The sequence below is a fragment of the Rhipicephalus microplus genome, chromosome 4 (genome assembly GCF_043290135.1).
Source record: "Rhipicephalus microplus isolate Deutch F79 chromosome 4, USDA_Rmic, whole genome shotgun sequence".
NCBI lineage: Eukaryota > Metazoa > Arthropoda > Arachnida > Ixodida > Ixodidae > Rhipicephalus > Rhipicephalus microplus.
In genome coordinates this window covers 115,130,880-115,146,220 of record NC_134703.1, presented here as the reverse complement: position 1 = coordinate 115,146,220, position 15,341 = coordinate 115,130,880, and the positions used below count along the sequence as shown (strand labels likewise).

General features: G+C 46.2%; 1 protein-coding gene across 1 annotated transcript in view; it reads left to right on the top strand.

Annotated features, from left to right (window-relative positions):
- LOC119172310 (WD repeat-containing protein 7-like) overlaps positions 1-14,327 on the top strand; it is a 60,925-nt gene extending 46,598 nt beyond the window's left edge. Inside the window, exons 27-31 of the mRNA XM_075893162.1 lie at positions 338-608; positions 1,954-2,036; positions 4,516-4,615; positions 12,103-12,207; positions 13,534-14,327. Coding sequence (XP_075749277.1) covers positions 338-608; positions 1,954-2,036; positions 4,516-4,615; positions 12,103-12,207; positions 13,534-13,716 — 742 coding nt within the window. The 3' untranslated portion in view covers positions 13,717-14,327. The remainder of the gene's footprint in view (positions 1-337; positions 609-1,953; positions 2,037-4,515; positions 4,616-12,102; positions 12,208-13,533) is intronic.
- The last annotated feature ends 1,014 nt before the right edge of the window (positions 14,328-15,341 follow it).

Here is a 15,341-nt window from a genome sequence, read left to right as displayed (position 1 = left end):
TGCATCATAGGGTATGGGCCAGGTTGTTGATCTATGATTCAGAATGAAAGTGCCACTGATACACAAAGAAAGAAGTCAACATTGGTCAGACAAGTGATCTCTCAGGTGCCAATGTCTTGATAGTGGGACCCTTATTCTTCTGTTTTCTGCATTGTCCAAGTGTCTTTGTGAGAAGATTGGCTGCAGAAGCTGGCCTTCTGTTTGACCACCATTTATTAACCACCCATCTTCTCATGAGTCCCCCTGTCTTGTTTAAGAAAGCAGGATAACAGCCCTTTTTTCTCAATAACGTTTATGTATGCCCCCACCTTAGCAGTGGCAATCTATTCATTCACAGGGCATCATACGGGCTGTCGCTTGCGCCGGCGGCAGATTCTTGCCGCACAGCTCGGCAGGCGCTGTCCCTGATTGCGACGTCGCGCCCGCCAGTATTCATAACGACGCTGGCACGCGAGGTGCGCCGCTACACCACACTCGCACAGGACGCCCAGTCGCTCAACATCTCCCTGCATCAGACAGTGCTGTGTCGTGCGCGCCCCGAGATGTTGCGCATTGTAGATTTGCTCATCAGCAAGATGGAGGTGGAAGTGGCCGAGCTGCTTGCCGAGGCAAGTGGTTGGGATGCCTGATTGGTTAGGAAGAATATAGGTTAACGGAGACTTGCATGACAGTATTTACTTACCAATTCTTGTGGCACATAAATTTTCTAAACTCTGCAGAAAAATACCAGAAAAGATTAGAACGACCTAAACGATTTGCTTCCTACTTGTTTTATTAGCTATATGTTAGGCTTCGATACTCACGAGGCTAATGTGCCGTGACACTATACTATTTGCTTGCTTCATTCGTATGATCACTGTGGCTGGTGCAAAAAGGTTCAGCCGGAACAGTTGCACATGTATTGATTTTTTTTTTATTTCTTTATGAGCAGCTTCACTATACATGTTATTAGATAAAAAGCGATTTCACTCTGTTTTGCTGTGCTATATTGATTTCAGTGTCACCGTCTATGTCTAATATATTTTCATCTTGGACGTAACTATGCAACTCCCCGTGATTGCTTGTGTGTTATTACAGTGGAGCTGTTTATGCGAGCCATTGGTTGCAATCTGTCTCCAGAAAACTATAATTATCATGAACAGGATGCGCCATGTCTTGCTTTTACCCGTTTGTGCTATTCTTTAACCTATGCTTCGATCACAAAACAGGCTTGCCAATTTGTCTGTTGCATGATTCTGATAACTATGATAGGTGAGAGAAAATCCATGGAAAGAGAGGGAGACAGAAATATAAGAAAGAGCGAGCAAGAAATTTGTGCTAAAAAAATGTCATCAGGTGGGATTCGAACACTTATACCCATATTCAGAAGGTAAGCATTGTAACCACTATGCTGTCTAGGCACACTAGCAGAGCGTAATGCAACCTTGTGTAAACATAGTATTGCGAGTGGGTTGAAAAGGGAAATCGGGGTGTGCAGTAGGGAAACAAAGGGATGGAGAGAGTAAGGCATATCATAGAAAGGATGAGAGAGAAATAAGTGGAGAGAAAGAAGTAGAAACAGGAAACTAGAAATGGAGGAGAAAGAGAATACAGAAGGAGAAACAAAGAATAAAGAAATAGAAAAAGAATATAAACAGTGAGTGAGATATGAAGGGAGACAGAAAAAAAGGGAATAAAGGCAAAAAAAATACGAGCAGTGAGAGACACAGATATAAATTTAAAAAAAACTACTATCAAGGAAAAGACAAAAATGTTTTTAAGAAAAGAGAAGGCAAGATAGGAAAGAAAATAAAAACAAGAAAAGCTGCCCAGTACTACTGTTCCTTCAGGTTTTGTACTACTATTGTGAAGTTGTCTTGAATGTTTTCAATCGTCTTTTGCAATGAATTGCCCTAGGCCATCTCTTGTCAGAGTGTGTAACTACGTTAGTGCTCTGTCTTCACTTCGGCGCAGGTGATGGAGATCGTGCTACACTGCGTCGATCCCACCCAACTGAAGGCACGCGGACTCGGCGAGCTGTTCCCTCCAATCTGCAGGTGCATCTTTCATTTTGTTGTCTTCAGCATACCTCTTTTGAGCAGTGTGCAAGATTTTGCATATGGCCACCTAGAAGTTTCACACTGCAGTAATTGCCGTATCAATTACTTCTTGATTAGTGCAATGTGACAGGCCATGGTGCTGTGTAAACAGCAACACTGGGTAAAGTGCTAGCTCACCTCAGATTAAGCTGTATGAGGTGTGGGTGACTAATTGTTTTTATTTCAATCATCTCCATCTATTTTTTTTTACTTTCCATCAAGCTGGCCCACCCACCACAACTCAACTAAGTTGTATATTTATTCACATCTCATTGCAATGAAGTGTTGTTACCAGTCAGTACTTTGTCTTTTCTTTGCTATTCTTACCCATCTGTTTAGTGTATTCTATTACCATTAATGACATTTTTTTCTCCCTCTCTTGCCATGCTTGCTGGGATCTCGTAGCATTTTTTTATGTGTGTGTGTGGTTTTCTTTTGAAGAACTTGAAGGGCATAGTATGCATTTTGTGTATTTCATCACAGTTTCACACTCAATAATTATCATTTAAATTTATTTTAATAGCTTTGCCGTCATACTTATTTTCCTTAAATACTGTGTGAACAATACATACCTGCATAGTTATTCCTAAATAAAATGCTAGCTGATTTTAGTTGGCTGTGGCTTCAGGACAGTTAATCTACAGGGGTGTGCTAATAATATAAATTTCGAATATTTTTTTTAACAGTGTTTGCTGTTTGATTCACTCTGGAATTTCACTATTCAAACTATTCAGACTTCCCAAAGACAAATACAGTCGTCCAAGTGTCAGTGGCTTCCTCCAGATTTTCACAAAGCTTCACTTTACCAAGATTTTATGAAGCAGCCCTTCAGGCTCTGCTATGAATGCTAATGTATTGACTCAAAAAAATGCTGGTTCGAACATGGAGAGGATAGATATTGCAGAGGTGCTGCTGTTTTGAATCGATGCTGTTTTGAGTCGATGCTGTTTTGGACCTATAATTAAGGAAGAAAGTTCGAAAAATTGGATGCCAAACATTCTTAGCGCCCAGTATTTCATATGTTCTTATGGATTACTGTCTACAAGGCAGATTTTAAACTCTGGACTGGAAGGGAGCACACCTTTTTCTGCCACATCTTTTGGGCTTCCACAGAATTTGAAAGAGGAGGAGAGGCTGAGGAAATGGCATCTTTGCCCTTCACGTGTAAAGTGTTGTTAGCATTAACACTTAGGGTTGCACCAAATCATGTACATAAATACAATTAGGCCTCGCATTGCCTTAATCTTGATATGACATCTATGAAACACTACCCCACCAGTGCTTCAGCATGCAGCGTAGCCAAAAAAAAAACACTTTAATGTTGCTATCTCATAAGAATATGCTTAGGAATCCTCTCCAACTCTCTTTTGTAATATCACTTTAAAGTATTCGACAAATATTCCAGAAATATCTTTAAAATATTTGATTCAATTTGCACATAAACTTTAATATTTGAACTTGCTATGAACCCAAAATTTGTTTTATTTGCCAGCTCTAATAAACTGCTCAACCAAATAAAACTATGGGTCATGGGAACAAAGGCTGAGACAGGTCGCATCGGTATGTACTAAATAAACTTACTGTTGCGATGTACGCATAATCTTGTTACACTACTGCCATCATACAGTGCAGGATGGAGATAATGATTTCAGCAATGTCGTCATTTCTATGTTAATTTCGTGGTGATAAGTAATGTGCTGTCACAGTTGCTGAGATTATTGAACCTGTATGCATGTGGAGTATATAACACACAGAATCTCTTTTACTGCATTTACTGCATGGTTTCGATGTTACAGTAATCTCCTAAAGGGGCCGTGAAGCGCTTTTTCGAGTAACCATGGAATGAATTCTCTAGAATAACTTATCGCCTCACGAATTCAATCCTGTAAAAGTTTTAAGAATTGGTCCTGTACGAGTGGAGTTACAAAAGTTTGTCGCAAGCTGCAATTGTATTTTCTCTTCTCTCATCCAGACGAAAGCTCTGGAAGCTAAGCTGGGAGGGATGGCATGGGCAAAGAAAATAATTCACGCGCGCCTTGTGACCTTGAGCACTTTTTCTTATTTCTTTTCTTTTTTTCGATTACGCGGCATTTTGAGTGTTATTAAGCGTGCACACGTGGACAAGCGGCGACCTCCCGCGGCAATCCTTGTAATGATCGAGGACACCATGTTCAAATCAGCCAATGGCTGATAAATGGCCTTTTACGAGTGATTTTTGAATTTCTCTACATCATTTGTCGAGAGAAGGAATCGAAATCTTTAGCTGACATTTTTTGATAATTTATTGTGAATTCCAGGCCGCACGCTGCACTATAATATTTGGCTCACATGTTCTTGGGAGCCTCTACTACCAATCGGCAGTGTTTACTGATTATGCTCAAAAAGTGTTGCAGGGCTCTTTCAAGAAAATGTGTGTTGAACTCTGCATTTTGTGCAGATTTAACATGGTCAGCTACTGCAAGGCAACACGGCGCATCGCTGTCGGAGGCAAGAATGGCAATCTCACCATCTTTGAACTGAAGGCCTCAAAGTCGCAGGCATGTCTGTTACGGTGTTTTTTTTTTTCATGCCTGAGTGTTTTTGCAAGTCGCCCCTCATTTTGTAACCGGGATCTATCACTTGTCCTCGATACACGCCTTTTCAAACACCAGCAGACTTCTTAGTGATCTGAGATGTGCTTATAATTCTGGCTTGCTTAGACACCAGCTGCTGAATACATGTATATTCACAATTAGACAAACGTTGTGTGACAGGCTGCATATGTTTAATGTGTTTTTTAGCTTGTTTGTTTTATCAGCACTTGCCAGACTCTTTCACATTTTGTGGAGGTTTGTCACATAAAACAAAACAACAAAGTACACTCTTATATTAAATTTAAACATTTGAAATTTTCACAAACGTTTAGCATTGTTGTGTTGCATTAAAGTGTTTGCATGAAAATGTGTGCTGTCAAACTGAGAATGTGGCCTCTATATCTCATTCATTCATTTCATGAGAATAGTTGGAGAGGGCTTCCAGAAAAGAAAAAAAAATTAATGTACACCAAAATAACAGTAATTTTGGGAGCATGGCTAGCAGTATCTGAACACAATGTTTGATAAACCACACTGCTGAAATCTTATTGCTATTTTGTAGAGTACGTGTGGAGTGTTTTACGCTTGAGAGCAGTTGGGTCTATTTATGTATAATAATCCAGATTGTACTGTACTATATGCATTACATTTACAGTCTGATGAGACAAGCACGTCTTGCCACAAAATTAGTAACAATATCAGCAAACTTTTTGAAAACATGCTCATTATGCTCTAGAGCTTGTCTAATTGAGTGTGCCAGAAGCTTCAAAGGAAATATCCAAAACATTGCATGAATATATTGACACGTGCGGTTCTTTTGGTTTACGAAGGAAGACGCTATCACTTTCTGTTAAGCGCAACGCAGGCCGCGTTTATCTTGTATGCCACTCTGGAACGCGTTACGACGCGTGTATAAAAAACTGACACGTGCGGTTCTTTTCGTTTGCGAAGGAAGACGCTATCACTTTCTGTTAAACGCAACGCAGGCCGCGTTTATCTTGTATGCCACTTTGGAACGCGTTACGACGCGTGTATAAAAAGCCGGCGCAGTGCGCCACTGGGGGTCTTTTTTTTTTTCCGTCGGCCGACGACTGTTCACGCCGCTGTTGCTGTGAGTTGTGTTTGGCCCTGTTTTGCTGGGCACAAGTTCGCCCAATAAACAGTTCGCCTGACACCGCCCTGACTCCTGCGTGCTTCCTCTCAAGTGCTGCGTGTATCACAACCTCGTGACATCTGGTGGAGGTGCTTCTCTGTCCATGTACCGTACGCCCCCGTCCAGCCGTGAGCCAAGCCCAAGCCGCCAAGAGGACGACGCCGACCCGGTCGTTCGAGTGAGCCGAAGACAACAAGGACTACCGCCCGAATACCTGCCACTCCCCGACAAGGACAAGAAAACAAAGGCTGCTACGAAGCCGGCATCCACGATGACGGAAGCAAGGTCTTCGGCAACCGTGGTCGTCAACCAGCCCAAAGAGCCGCCTACCTTCCGCGGATCGACCTACGAAGACCCGGAAAGCTGGCTTGACATTTACGACCGCGTCGCAGCCCTCAATAAGTGGGACCCGGACGACAAGCTGCGTCATGTGTATTTTTACCTGGAAGACGCCGCAAGGACTTGGTTCGAGAACCACGAGTCAACGCTTCGAACCTGGGACGACTTCCGCGTTGCTTTCCTGCGCACCTTTGCAAGCGTCGTGCGGAAGGAAAGAGCCGCATCACTGCTTGAAACTCGGGTGCAGCTCCCCAACGAAAACGTAACGATCTTCACGGAGGAGATGACGCGACTTTTCCGCCACGCCGACGCCGACATGTCTGAGGACAAGAAGGTTCGCCTGCTTATGCGAGGAGTGAAGCAGGAGCTCTTCGCCGGACTGATCAGAACCCCGCCAAAGACGGTACAAGAGTTCCTCTCCGAGGCTACCACCATCGAGAAGACTCTTGAAATGCGGACCAGCCAATACGATCGGCGCATGTCGCCAGACGTCGCAGAAGTCCGAGGACTCTGCCCCGACGACCTGCGCGAGACCATACGTGCTATTGTTCGTGAAGAACTGCGCCGCATGTTGCCATCGTCTCAGCCCCAAGTCGCCTCTCTCGAAGACGTAGTCCGCGAGGAACTACAGCGCTCACTGAGCGTTCCTGAACGGCCACAGCCCCAACCGGAGGCGATGACCTACGCCGCTACTGCACGACGACCTGTCGCCGCTCCTCGCCAACACCAGGACCCAACGTCTCCGCAGTTTCGTCGCCAGCCACCGCCGCCACCCCCGACGCCTTCCCGCTCGCCAGTAATCCAGCGCTCGCCGAGGAAAACTGACGTTTGGCGCACCCCGAACCACCGCCCACTATGCTACCACTGCGGCGAAGCCGGGCACACCTACCGCTACTGCCAGTACCGTGAGATGGGACTGCGTGGCTTCGACGTGAACGCGCCGCGTCCGCGCCCAGGTGAGCGACCTCGCGACATCGCCGACTACATCGCCGGATCGCAGTGGCAACAACGACGACCATCCCGTTCACCTTCGCCTGGCCGCTACGTCTCCCCGGATCGCCGCCAGTACACCGGCCCTAACCGGGGCCGATCCCCAAGCCCCTACCCGGGAAACTAAAGGCAGCAACCGATGGAGGTGCGGTTGCTGCACGACGCAATGCCGAAGATCCTCCTCCGCCGCCGCCGCCGCTGCCGATGACGACGACCACGACGCACGAACTTTCCCGACGTAGTCGCAGTACGCCGCCTGAGCAGAGTCTTTACGACAAAGCCTCGCCGCCGACGCGACATAGCAGCACCGGACCAAGCCGACGCAGCCGTGATCCGACGCCCCGACCTAACCGGAACGCCAGACGACGAACCACCGACCTCGACGTGATCATCGACGGCCACAGCGTCACCGCCCTAGTCGATACCGGCGCCGACTACTCTATCATTAGTGGTCTCTTCGCCGCTAAGCTCAAGAAGGTAAAGACTGCATGGGAAGGACCGGATATCCGAACAGCAGGGGGCCACCTTATAACACCGACTGGAACCTGCACGGCAAGAGTCACGATTCACAGCCAGACGTATTCTGTGAATTTTGTGGTCCTGCAGCAATGCTCGCGAGACGTCATTTTAGGCATGGATTTCCTGGACCAGCAAGGCGCAGTAATCGACCTAAGATCCAGGTCAATCACGCTGTCCACGGATAATGCGACGGCATCAGACTGCAACGTCGCTCACAATGCCTTGAATGTGACAGAAGAGCAGGTAACCATCCCGCCACTGTCGAGCGTCATCATTTCCGTCGGCACCAAAGCGTCGACCAACTTACAAGGTGTCATCGAAGGCGACCAGCACCTGCTCCTAAACCGTCAGATGTGCGTCGCAAGAGGCATAGCCAAGCTTCATAACGGCGAAGCCAAGGTAATGGTGACGAACTTCAGCAACGAATATAGGCACTTAAATAGGGGCACGACGGTAGCACATCTAAGCGAATTTGTGGAAGCGAGCAATGCCTTCGCCCTCACTGATTCTCAGGGAGCCGCAACGTCGACAGCAGTGTCCGCGCCCGCCTTCGACGTCAATCAAAGCCTTTCCAGGCAGCAACAAAAGGAGCTCAAAGCCTTACTCCACCAATACAAGGACTGCTTCTCGTCGTCGTCGAGGCTTCGTCAGACCCCTCTCGCGAAACATCGCGTCATAACCGACGAATATGCCCGTCCGCTCCGTCAGAGCCCCTACCGAGTTTCTGCACGGGAACGCGAGGCCATCAAGCAACAAGTCGACGAAATGCTGCGTGACGACATCATTCAGCCGTCTACGAGTCCGTGGGCATCACCCGTGGTGTTGGTGAAGAAGAAGGACGGAACCCTACGTTTTTGCGTCGATTATCGTCGCCTGAACAACATCACGAAGAAAGACGTGTATCCCCTCCCACGGATAGACGATGCTCTGGACAGACTCTACAACGCCAAGTATTTTTCGTCGATGGATCTCAAAACCGGCTACTGGCAAATCGAAGTAGACGAGAGAGACCGAGAGAAGACTGCCTTCATAACACCAGACGGCCTATTCGAGTTTAAGGTCATGCCCTTTGGTCTTTGCTCGGCGCCTGCGACGTTCCAACGGGTTATGGACACAGTACTCGCAGGCTTGAAGTGGCAGACTTGCCTCGTCTACTTGGACGACGTAGTCGTATTTTCTTCCAACTTCGACGAGCACCTCCGGCGCCTTGAAGCTGTTCTTCGGGTAATCAAAGCCTCGGGACTTACCCTGAAGCCAGAAAAGTGCCGCTTCGCCTACGAGGAACTATTGTTCCTTGGCCACGTTATCAGCAAGTCGGGAGTGCTCCCTGATCCACAGAAAACTGCTGCGATCGCCGACTTTCCTGCACCCACCGACAAGAAAGCAGTACGCCGATTTCTTGGCCTCTGCGCTTATTACAGGCGCTTCGTGAAGAACTTTTCGCGGATCGCCGAGCCACTGACGTACCTCACGAAGGCCGACGTCGACTTCAAATGGGAAACGCCGCAAGTCGAGGCATTTCAAGAATTAAAGCGACGCCTGCAAACGCCGCCAATACTGGCGCACTTCGACGAAGAAGCTGACACCGAAATTCACACGGACGCAAGCAGCACAGGGCTCGGCGCCGTGATCGTGCAGAGGACCGACGGACTTGAAAGGGTCATCAGTTACGCTAGCCGGTCACTTTCGAAGGCAGAAGCCAATTATTCCACAATAGAAAAGGAATGCCTTGCCATCATCTGGGCTACATCAAAGTTCCGCCCCTACCTGTACGGCAGGCCTTTCAAAGTCGTGAGTGACCACCACGCCTTGTGTTGGCTAGCTAACTTGAAGGATCCATCAGGGCGCCTCGCACGGTGGAGTCTCAGACTACAAGAATTTGACATCACCGTCGTCTACAAGAGCGGACGAAAGCACTCCGACGCCGACTGCTTGTCTCGCGCCCCTGTCGATCCGCCGCCCCAGGATGACCAGGACGACGACTCTTTCCTGGGACCCATAAGTACCGACGACTACGCGGAACGCCAACGAGCTGACCCGGAGCTCGAGATCCTCATGGACTACCTGCAAGGCAAGACCGCCGACGTGCCGAAAGTATTCTGCCGAGGACTGGCTTCGTTTTTCCTGCGAAACAACGTCCTCCTGAAGAAAAACTTCTCGCCGCTCCGCGCCGACCACCTCCTCGTGGTACCTTCAGCGTTACGTCCAGAGGTTCTGGAAGCATTACACGACGACCCGACAGCCGGACATCTTGGTGTTTCCCGCACACTGTCACGAATACAAGAGAGGTACTATTGGCCTCGCCTCGCTGCCGACGTCGCCCACTACGTAAAAACATGCAGAGACTGTCAGCGACGCAAGACGCCGACAACTAGGCCAGCCGGACTTCTGCAACCCGTCGAACCACCTCAACGGCCATTCCAACAAATTGGCATGGACTTACTGGGGCCGTTCCCGACGTCAACTTCTGGCAACAAATGGATTGTCGTAGCGACTGACTACCTCACCCGCTATGCCGAAACAAGGGCCTTGCCCAAGGGCACTGCCACCGAGGTCGCCATGTTCTTCATTGAGAACATCGTCCTCCGCCACGGAGCCCCCGAGGTCCTCATCACCGACAGAGGTACGGCCTTTACGGCTGACCTAACGCAAGCGATCTTGAGGTACAGTCAGACAAGCCACCGCCGAACCACCGCGTACCACCCACAGACGAATGGCCTCACCGAGCGTCTAAATAAGACCATCGCCGACATGCTGGCCATGTACGTGGACGTCGAGCACAAGACGTGGGATGCCATACTCCCGTATGTAACCTTCGCGTACAACACGGCCGTGCAGGAAACGACGCAGTTTGCTCCATACAAGCTCGTCTACGGACGGAGCCCAACAACGACGCTTGACGCCATGCTACCGGTTGGCACCGACGAAGAAGACCTCGACGTCGCCAGCTACCTGGATCGCGCTGAAGAAGCTCGACAGCTAGCCCGCCTGCGTATCAAGAGCCAACAGACGGTCGACAGGCGCCACTACAACCTTCGACGACACCACACCGAATACCAACCAGGTGACCTTGTCTGGGTCTGGACGCCGATACGACGACGGGGATTGTCTGAGAAGCTCCTGCGACGCTACTTTGGACCCTACAAGGTAGTCCGACGTCGTGGTGAACTGGACTATGAGGTCGTGCCCGATGGCTTAACGTCATCCCAACGACGCCGTGCACGACCCGAAGTCGTACACGTGGTGCGACTTAAACCTTATTACGCGCGCTGATTAGCTGTGACGCATTGTTAATGTAATTTATTGCATGTACTCTCTCTTATGTTCTGTCTTTAGCATCGGGACGATGCTTTTTCAGAGGGGGGTAGTGACACGTGCGGTTCTTTTGGTTTACGAAGGAAGACGCTATCACTTTCTGTTAAGCGCAACGCAGGCCGCGTTTATCTTGTATGCCACTCTGGAACGCGTTACGACGCGTGTATAAAAAACTGACACGTGCGGTTCTTTTCGTTTGCGAAGGAAGACGCTATCACTTTCTGTTAAGCGCAACGCAGGCCGCGTTTATCTTGTATGCCACTTTGGAACGCGTTACGACGCGTGTATAAAAAGCCGGCGCAGTGCGCCACTGGGGGTCTTTTTTTTTTTTCCGTCGGCCGACGACTGTTCACGCCGCTGTTGCTGTGAGTTGTGTTTGGCCCTGTTTTGCTGGGCACAAGTTCGCCCAATAAACAGTTCGCCTGACACCGCCCTGACTCCTGCGTGCTTCCTCTCAAGTGCTGCGTGTATCACAACCTCGTGACAATATCGAGACACCTATTACTGAATGCATTCTACAAGTTTGAATCATACAAATATCTAAACTCTAGAGTGGCAGCTATCAAAAAGGCACTGGCAAAGGCATACGATTGTGTTGTGGTATGTGTCAGCTTCTTGTCATGCTCATTTCATTAAACTGTGTGAAATTTCTCTGCCATGTCACCTGTATGTGTATTAATATATGAATATACTTGCATCATGTTGGCAGATACACATCCTAATAAACACCCTGAAAATTTCTCAGGCAAGCTTGCATATTTAGAGACACATTAGAGAAACTGTACAAGCGTGCCACTCAGCCAAACTTCACCTTTTCCTCACTGGTACAGAGTTTAATGTAATAAATGTGCGATTCCACCTCCTCAAGAGTTGTACATTGTGTAAAAGTAATTTTGGAGAAGAGCCAAAGGTTTTGCGTGATAATACTTTGAACTGGCTTGGTCAGCATGCACGAAGTACAGATTCGTAGTTGGAGAATGCAGTTCACAAGAGAATAGTCATTGGTGCTTGTCATTGTTTATGGGCCTTTGTTGTGTGGCTGCTTGGTCTGTGGATTGATTGATCAGGGAGGCACTTGAACCTGTTGATTTTCTCTTCGCCCTCTTTTGCTGGGGAATTCTTGTTCTCGGTGCAGGTTACGTTGGCCCACGCGGCGACTGTGGACGCCTGCACATTCTCTCCGGATGGCAAGTATTTGGCCACATATTCTAACGGGGAGAACAAGCTCTGCTTTTGGCAGGTAACGTTATCACATTATGTCACCTTTAGTATACCACGTACGTTCAATAGATGCCCACTGATTACCTTGAAAAATGTGGGCTGTATGTAATGGATTAAGTATCAGATATCATGAAAGAAATCTTATCACACTATAATAAATGTGCACCTGTTGTCCGTCATGGCAACGATGACTGTAGGTACAAAAAGTCTTGCTTTTTGTCGGAATGTGCTGTGGCAAATGTTATGAACTTCCTGCATGAACCAGTTGCAGTTATTGACTTGCAAGCTGGGCAATATTGTAGCATTCTAATTCCTTTGATTTTCTGTAGATATGATTGCAAATTTGTTGTCATCTTTGTCAGTATGCACTGGTATGCATACTGAAGATTGTATATTTTAGAATTATTCTGATCAGTGACATTGAACTTTATTCAGGGCATTTTCCCACTACTAGTATAATATGGAATATAAAGTGCCACAATTTTGAAGGCAAGAAAAAAACCTTCAGAAAAGAAAGTGTCTTCAATTCAAAAAAAAAAATTTCTTCAATTGAATAAAAATTGTTCATGTGCTTCTCTGCATACTTTTCTGATTTATTCTTCACAAGTTGGTGGTATCAGCATCATCATGTGCATGGCATCGTTATTTCCTTGAACATTTTTGTCATGCAGATGTACTGGCAGTGTACTTATACAAAGGAAAGAAGTGTAAATTTAAAGGCTCATTTTCTTTGTTAGACAGAAGAATTAATAATTATTATACTAATACTAATATTTGACATGATATTGATTAAGCAAGTTACCTTTTCATCCCCTTTTATTGTTTTCTATTGATGCTAGAATTACGTCAGATAAATTACCCTATACTTCTCCTGGCATCACTGTCTGTCAGTTTCCATTAATATAGTTTATCTATATGTCTTGCAAAGAAGTACGAGTATATAGAAACATGGACAAAAACACTCAGGAGAGGAAGGAGTGAGAAAGACAAGTTACTGTTGCTCATTACGGTTTAGGTGCCCTTCGAGATAATGGAAGATATCAGCAGTGTGTACTAGGTGAATTAGTAAATTAATTTAAAGCTGACTTTTGAAGTTTTGCTATTTACATATTTATCAACTTAAGTTCGATTTCCACTCAATATAAAATGAAATTGCGAGCCTACAAACACATAAACACAATTCAACTTAACTGCTCTCACATTGAATTGGTGGTGTGCAACCCTAAATCAAGTGTGGAGCTTTGTTTGCGAATATTATTATATGATCCTGCCTTCACTGTTGAGTTGTGTAAAACAGTGACACCATTAAGTTCTGAACGCGTATTTTTTATTTCCTCTGCTGCAGACGGCGTCGGGCCTGTTTGGGCTGGGAAATGCACAGCCGCGCTGTGTGCGCACCCACGCGACGCCTCAATTGCCAGAAAGTGTGGTTGCCAACCCGCTCAAGATGGCACGGCTCGTGTGGGTCACCAGCCGCATCGTCATCCTCATGGTGGCCGATGGCACGGAGCATCGCTTCACCCTCTAGTCCACTCCGTCCCTGGAGATACACAATCGCCCCTATCATCATTCACTTGTACCAAATTCGATTTAATGTATTTTATAATTACACAATTTATCATTACGCAATTTACCTTACGTAAAAACTTGTAAGCATATTGTGCATTTTTGAATTAATTTCATTACGATTAAAATGACTGCGCTGTCATGTTGCGAGAATGCTTTTTGGCAGTACTGCCACCATGTGCGACTTCCCAAGAAAAACTTTTGTCAAAAATGCAAAACACCATTTCTGTGGGGCACATGTCTTCTGTGACCTGCAAACGCTAGTGCTGTAAATAGTGTTCATAGGTTTTAGGCCTACTAGTCGGCTAAGGTTCAACTTGGAGGACGACAACACCTCCTTGGAGTAATGGGAAGCTCGTAGACTGGCCTAATGTACTTCACTTTTGTGCGTGTGTGTTTGTGTATGTATATAAATATGCACGACCATATATTACATTTACCATGTATGTATATTGTATGTATAATATATTTGTATAGCTTTTGTTGCCCTGTGGAACTAGAAAGGAGTTGTTGCAAAGCAGCAAAGTAAGAGGGCAGTTAGATATATGTGACAATAAACAGCACGAAATTCTGCTTGCTGTCGCTGTTCTTTTTTGATATATTCAAATTATTTCTGCTCCCTACACTGCATCAAGCAAGAGCAGATTTGAAAGTCTGGTAAGCTAGTATATAGTACTTTTCTTATTTTTCATGCCTATTTCAAATAGGTGTGCTCTAATTTTTCTTGTAGATAATCTATTTCAAGAACAGACAAGGCTGTCACTTTAATATGTGTAGGCTTGTGCGAATAGTGAATTTTCGGTTCGAAGAGAATTTGAAGTGAACAGTCATTTTGATCGAATAATTTTGAATCGAATTCGAATAGTATGTATGACATATAAAAAAAGAGAATATTTATCATGACCCAGCCAACCTGCACAATATCTTGAAATAGGGGTTCAATTGAAATAGGGGTTCTATGCAAATGCCATATATTTTTTCGTTCAAGGGAAGTCGAAACAACCTTGAGTAGTAGTTTCAGTAGGATGTGAGTGATAATTATCTCTCAGGTTAACCTCACTCAGGTTATCAGGTTAACCTGTAAGATACTTAATGTTTTAGAATTTATTATACTTCGATCATATAAGCCATCATAAGCAGCTTAACAAAATGAATTTATTTGAGGGTAACATGTTCCTTTAAAAGAGCCCTGCAACACTTTTTCAAGTAGCCATGGAGCCAGTAAACATGCTTGTTGCCTCACAAATTTACCCCCGCAAAGTTTCTAGAATCTGTCCAGTACGAGTAGAGTTTCAAAAATTTGTTGCATGTTGCAATCGCATTCTCTCTTCTCATCCTCATGAAATAGCTGGAAGGTAAGCAGGGAGGAGTAGCACGGTGAAAGAAAATACTCCACACGCACATCGTGACACGGCTTTTCAGTGCGATCGCGCAAGTACTCGTGGACAAGTGGCGGCCTCGGTAACGACGAGCGCACCATGTTCAAATCAGCCAATGCCTGTGACCAGAGCCGTATTCTTGGCTGTGACAAGCGATTTCTCAGCTTGTAGTGTGATTTGCCAAGGAAAGAAAGCAATTTTTAGCTTT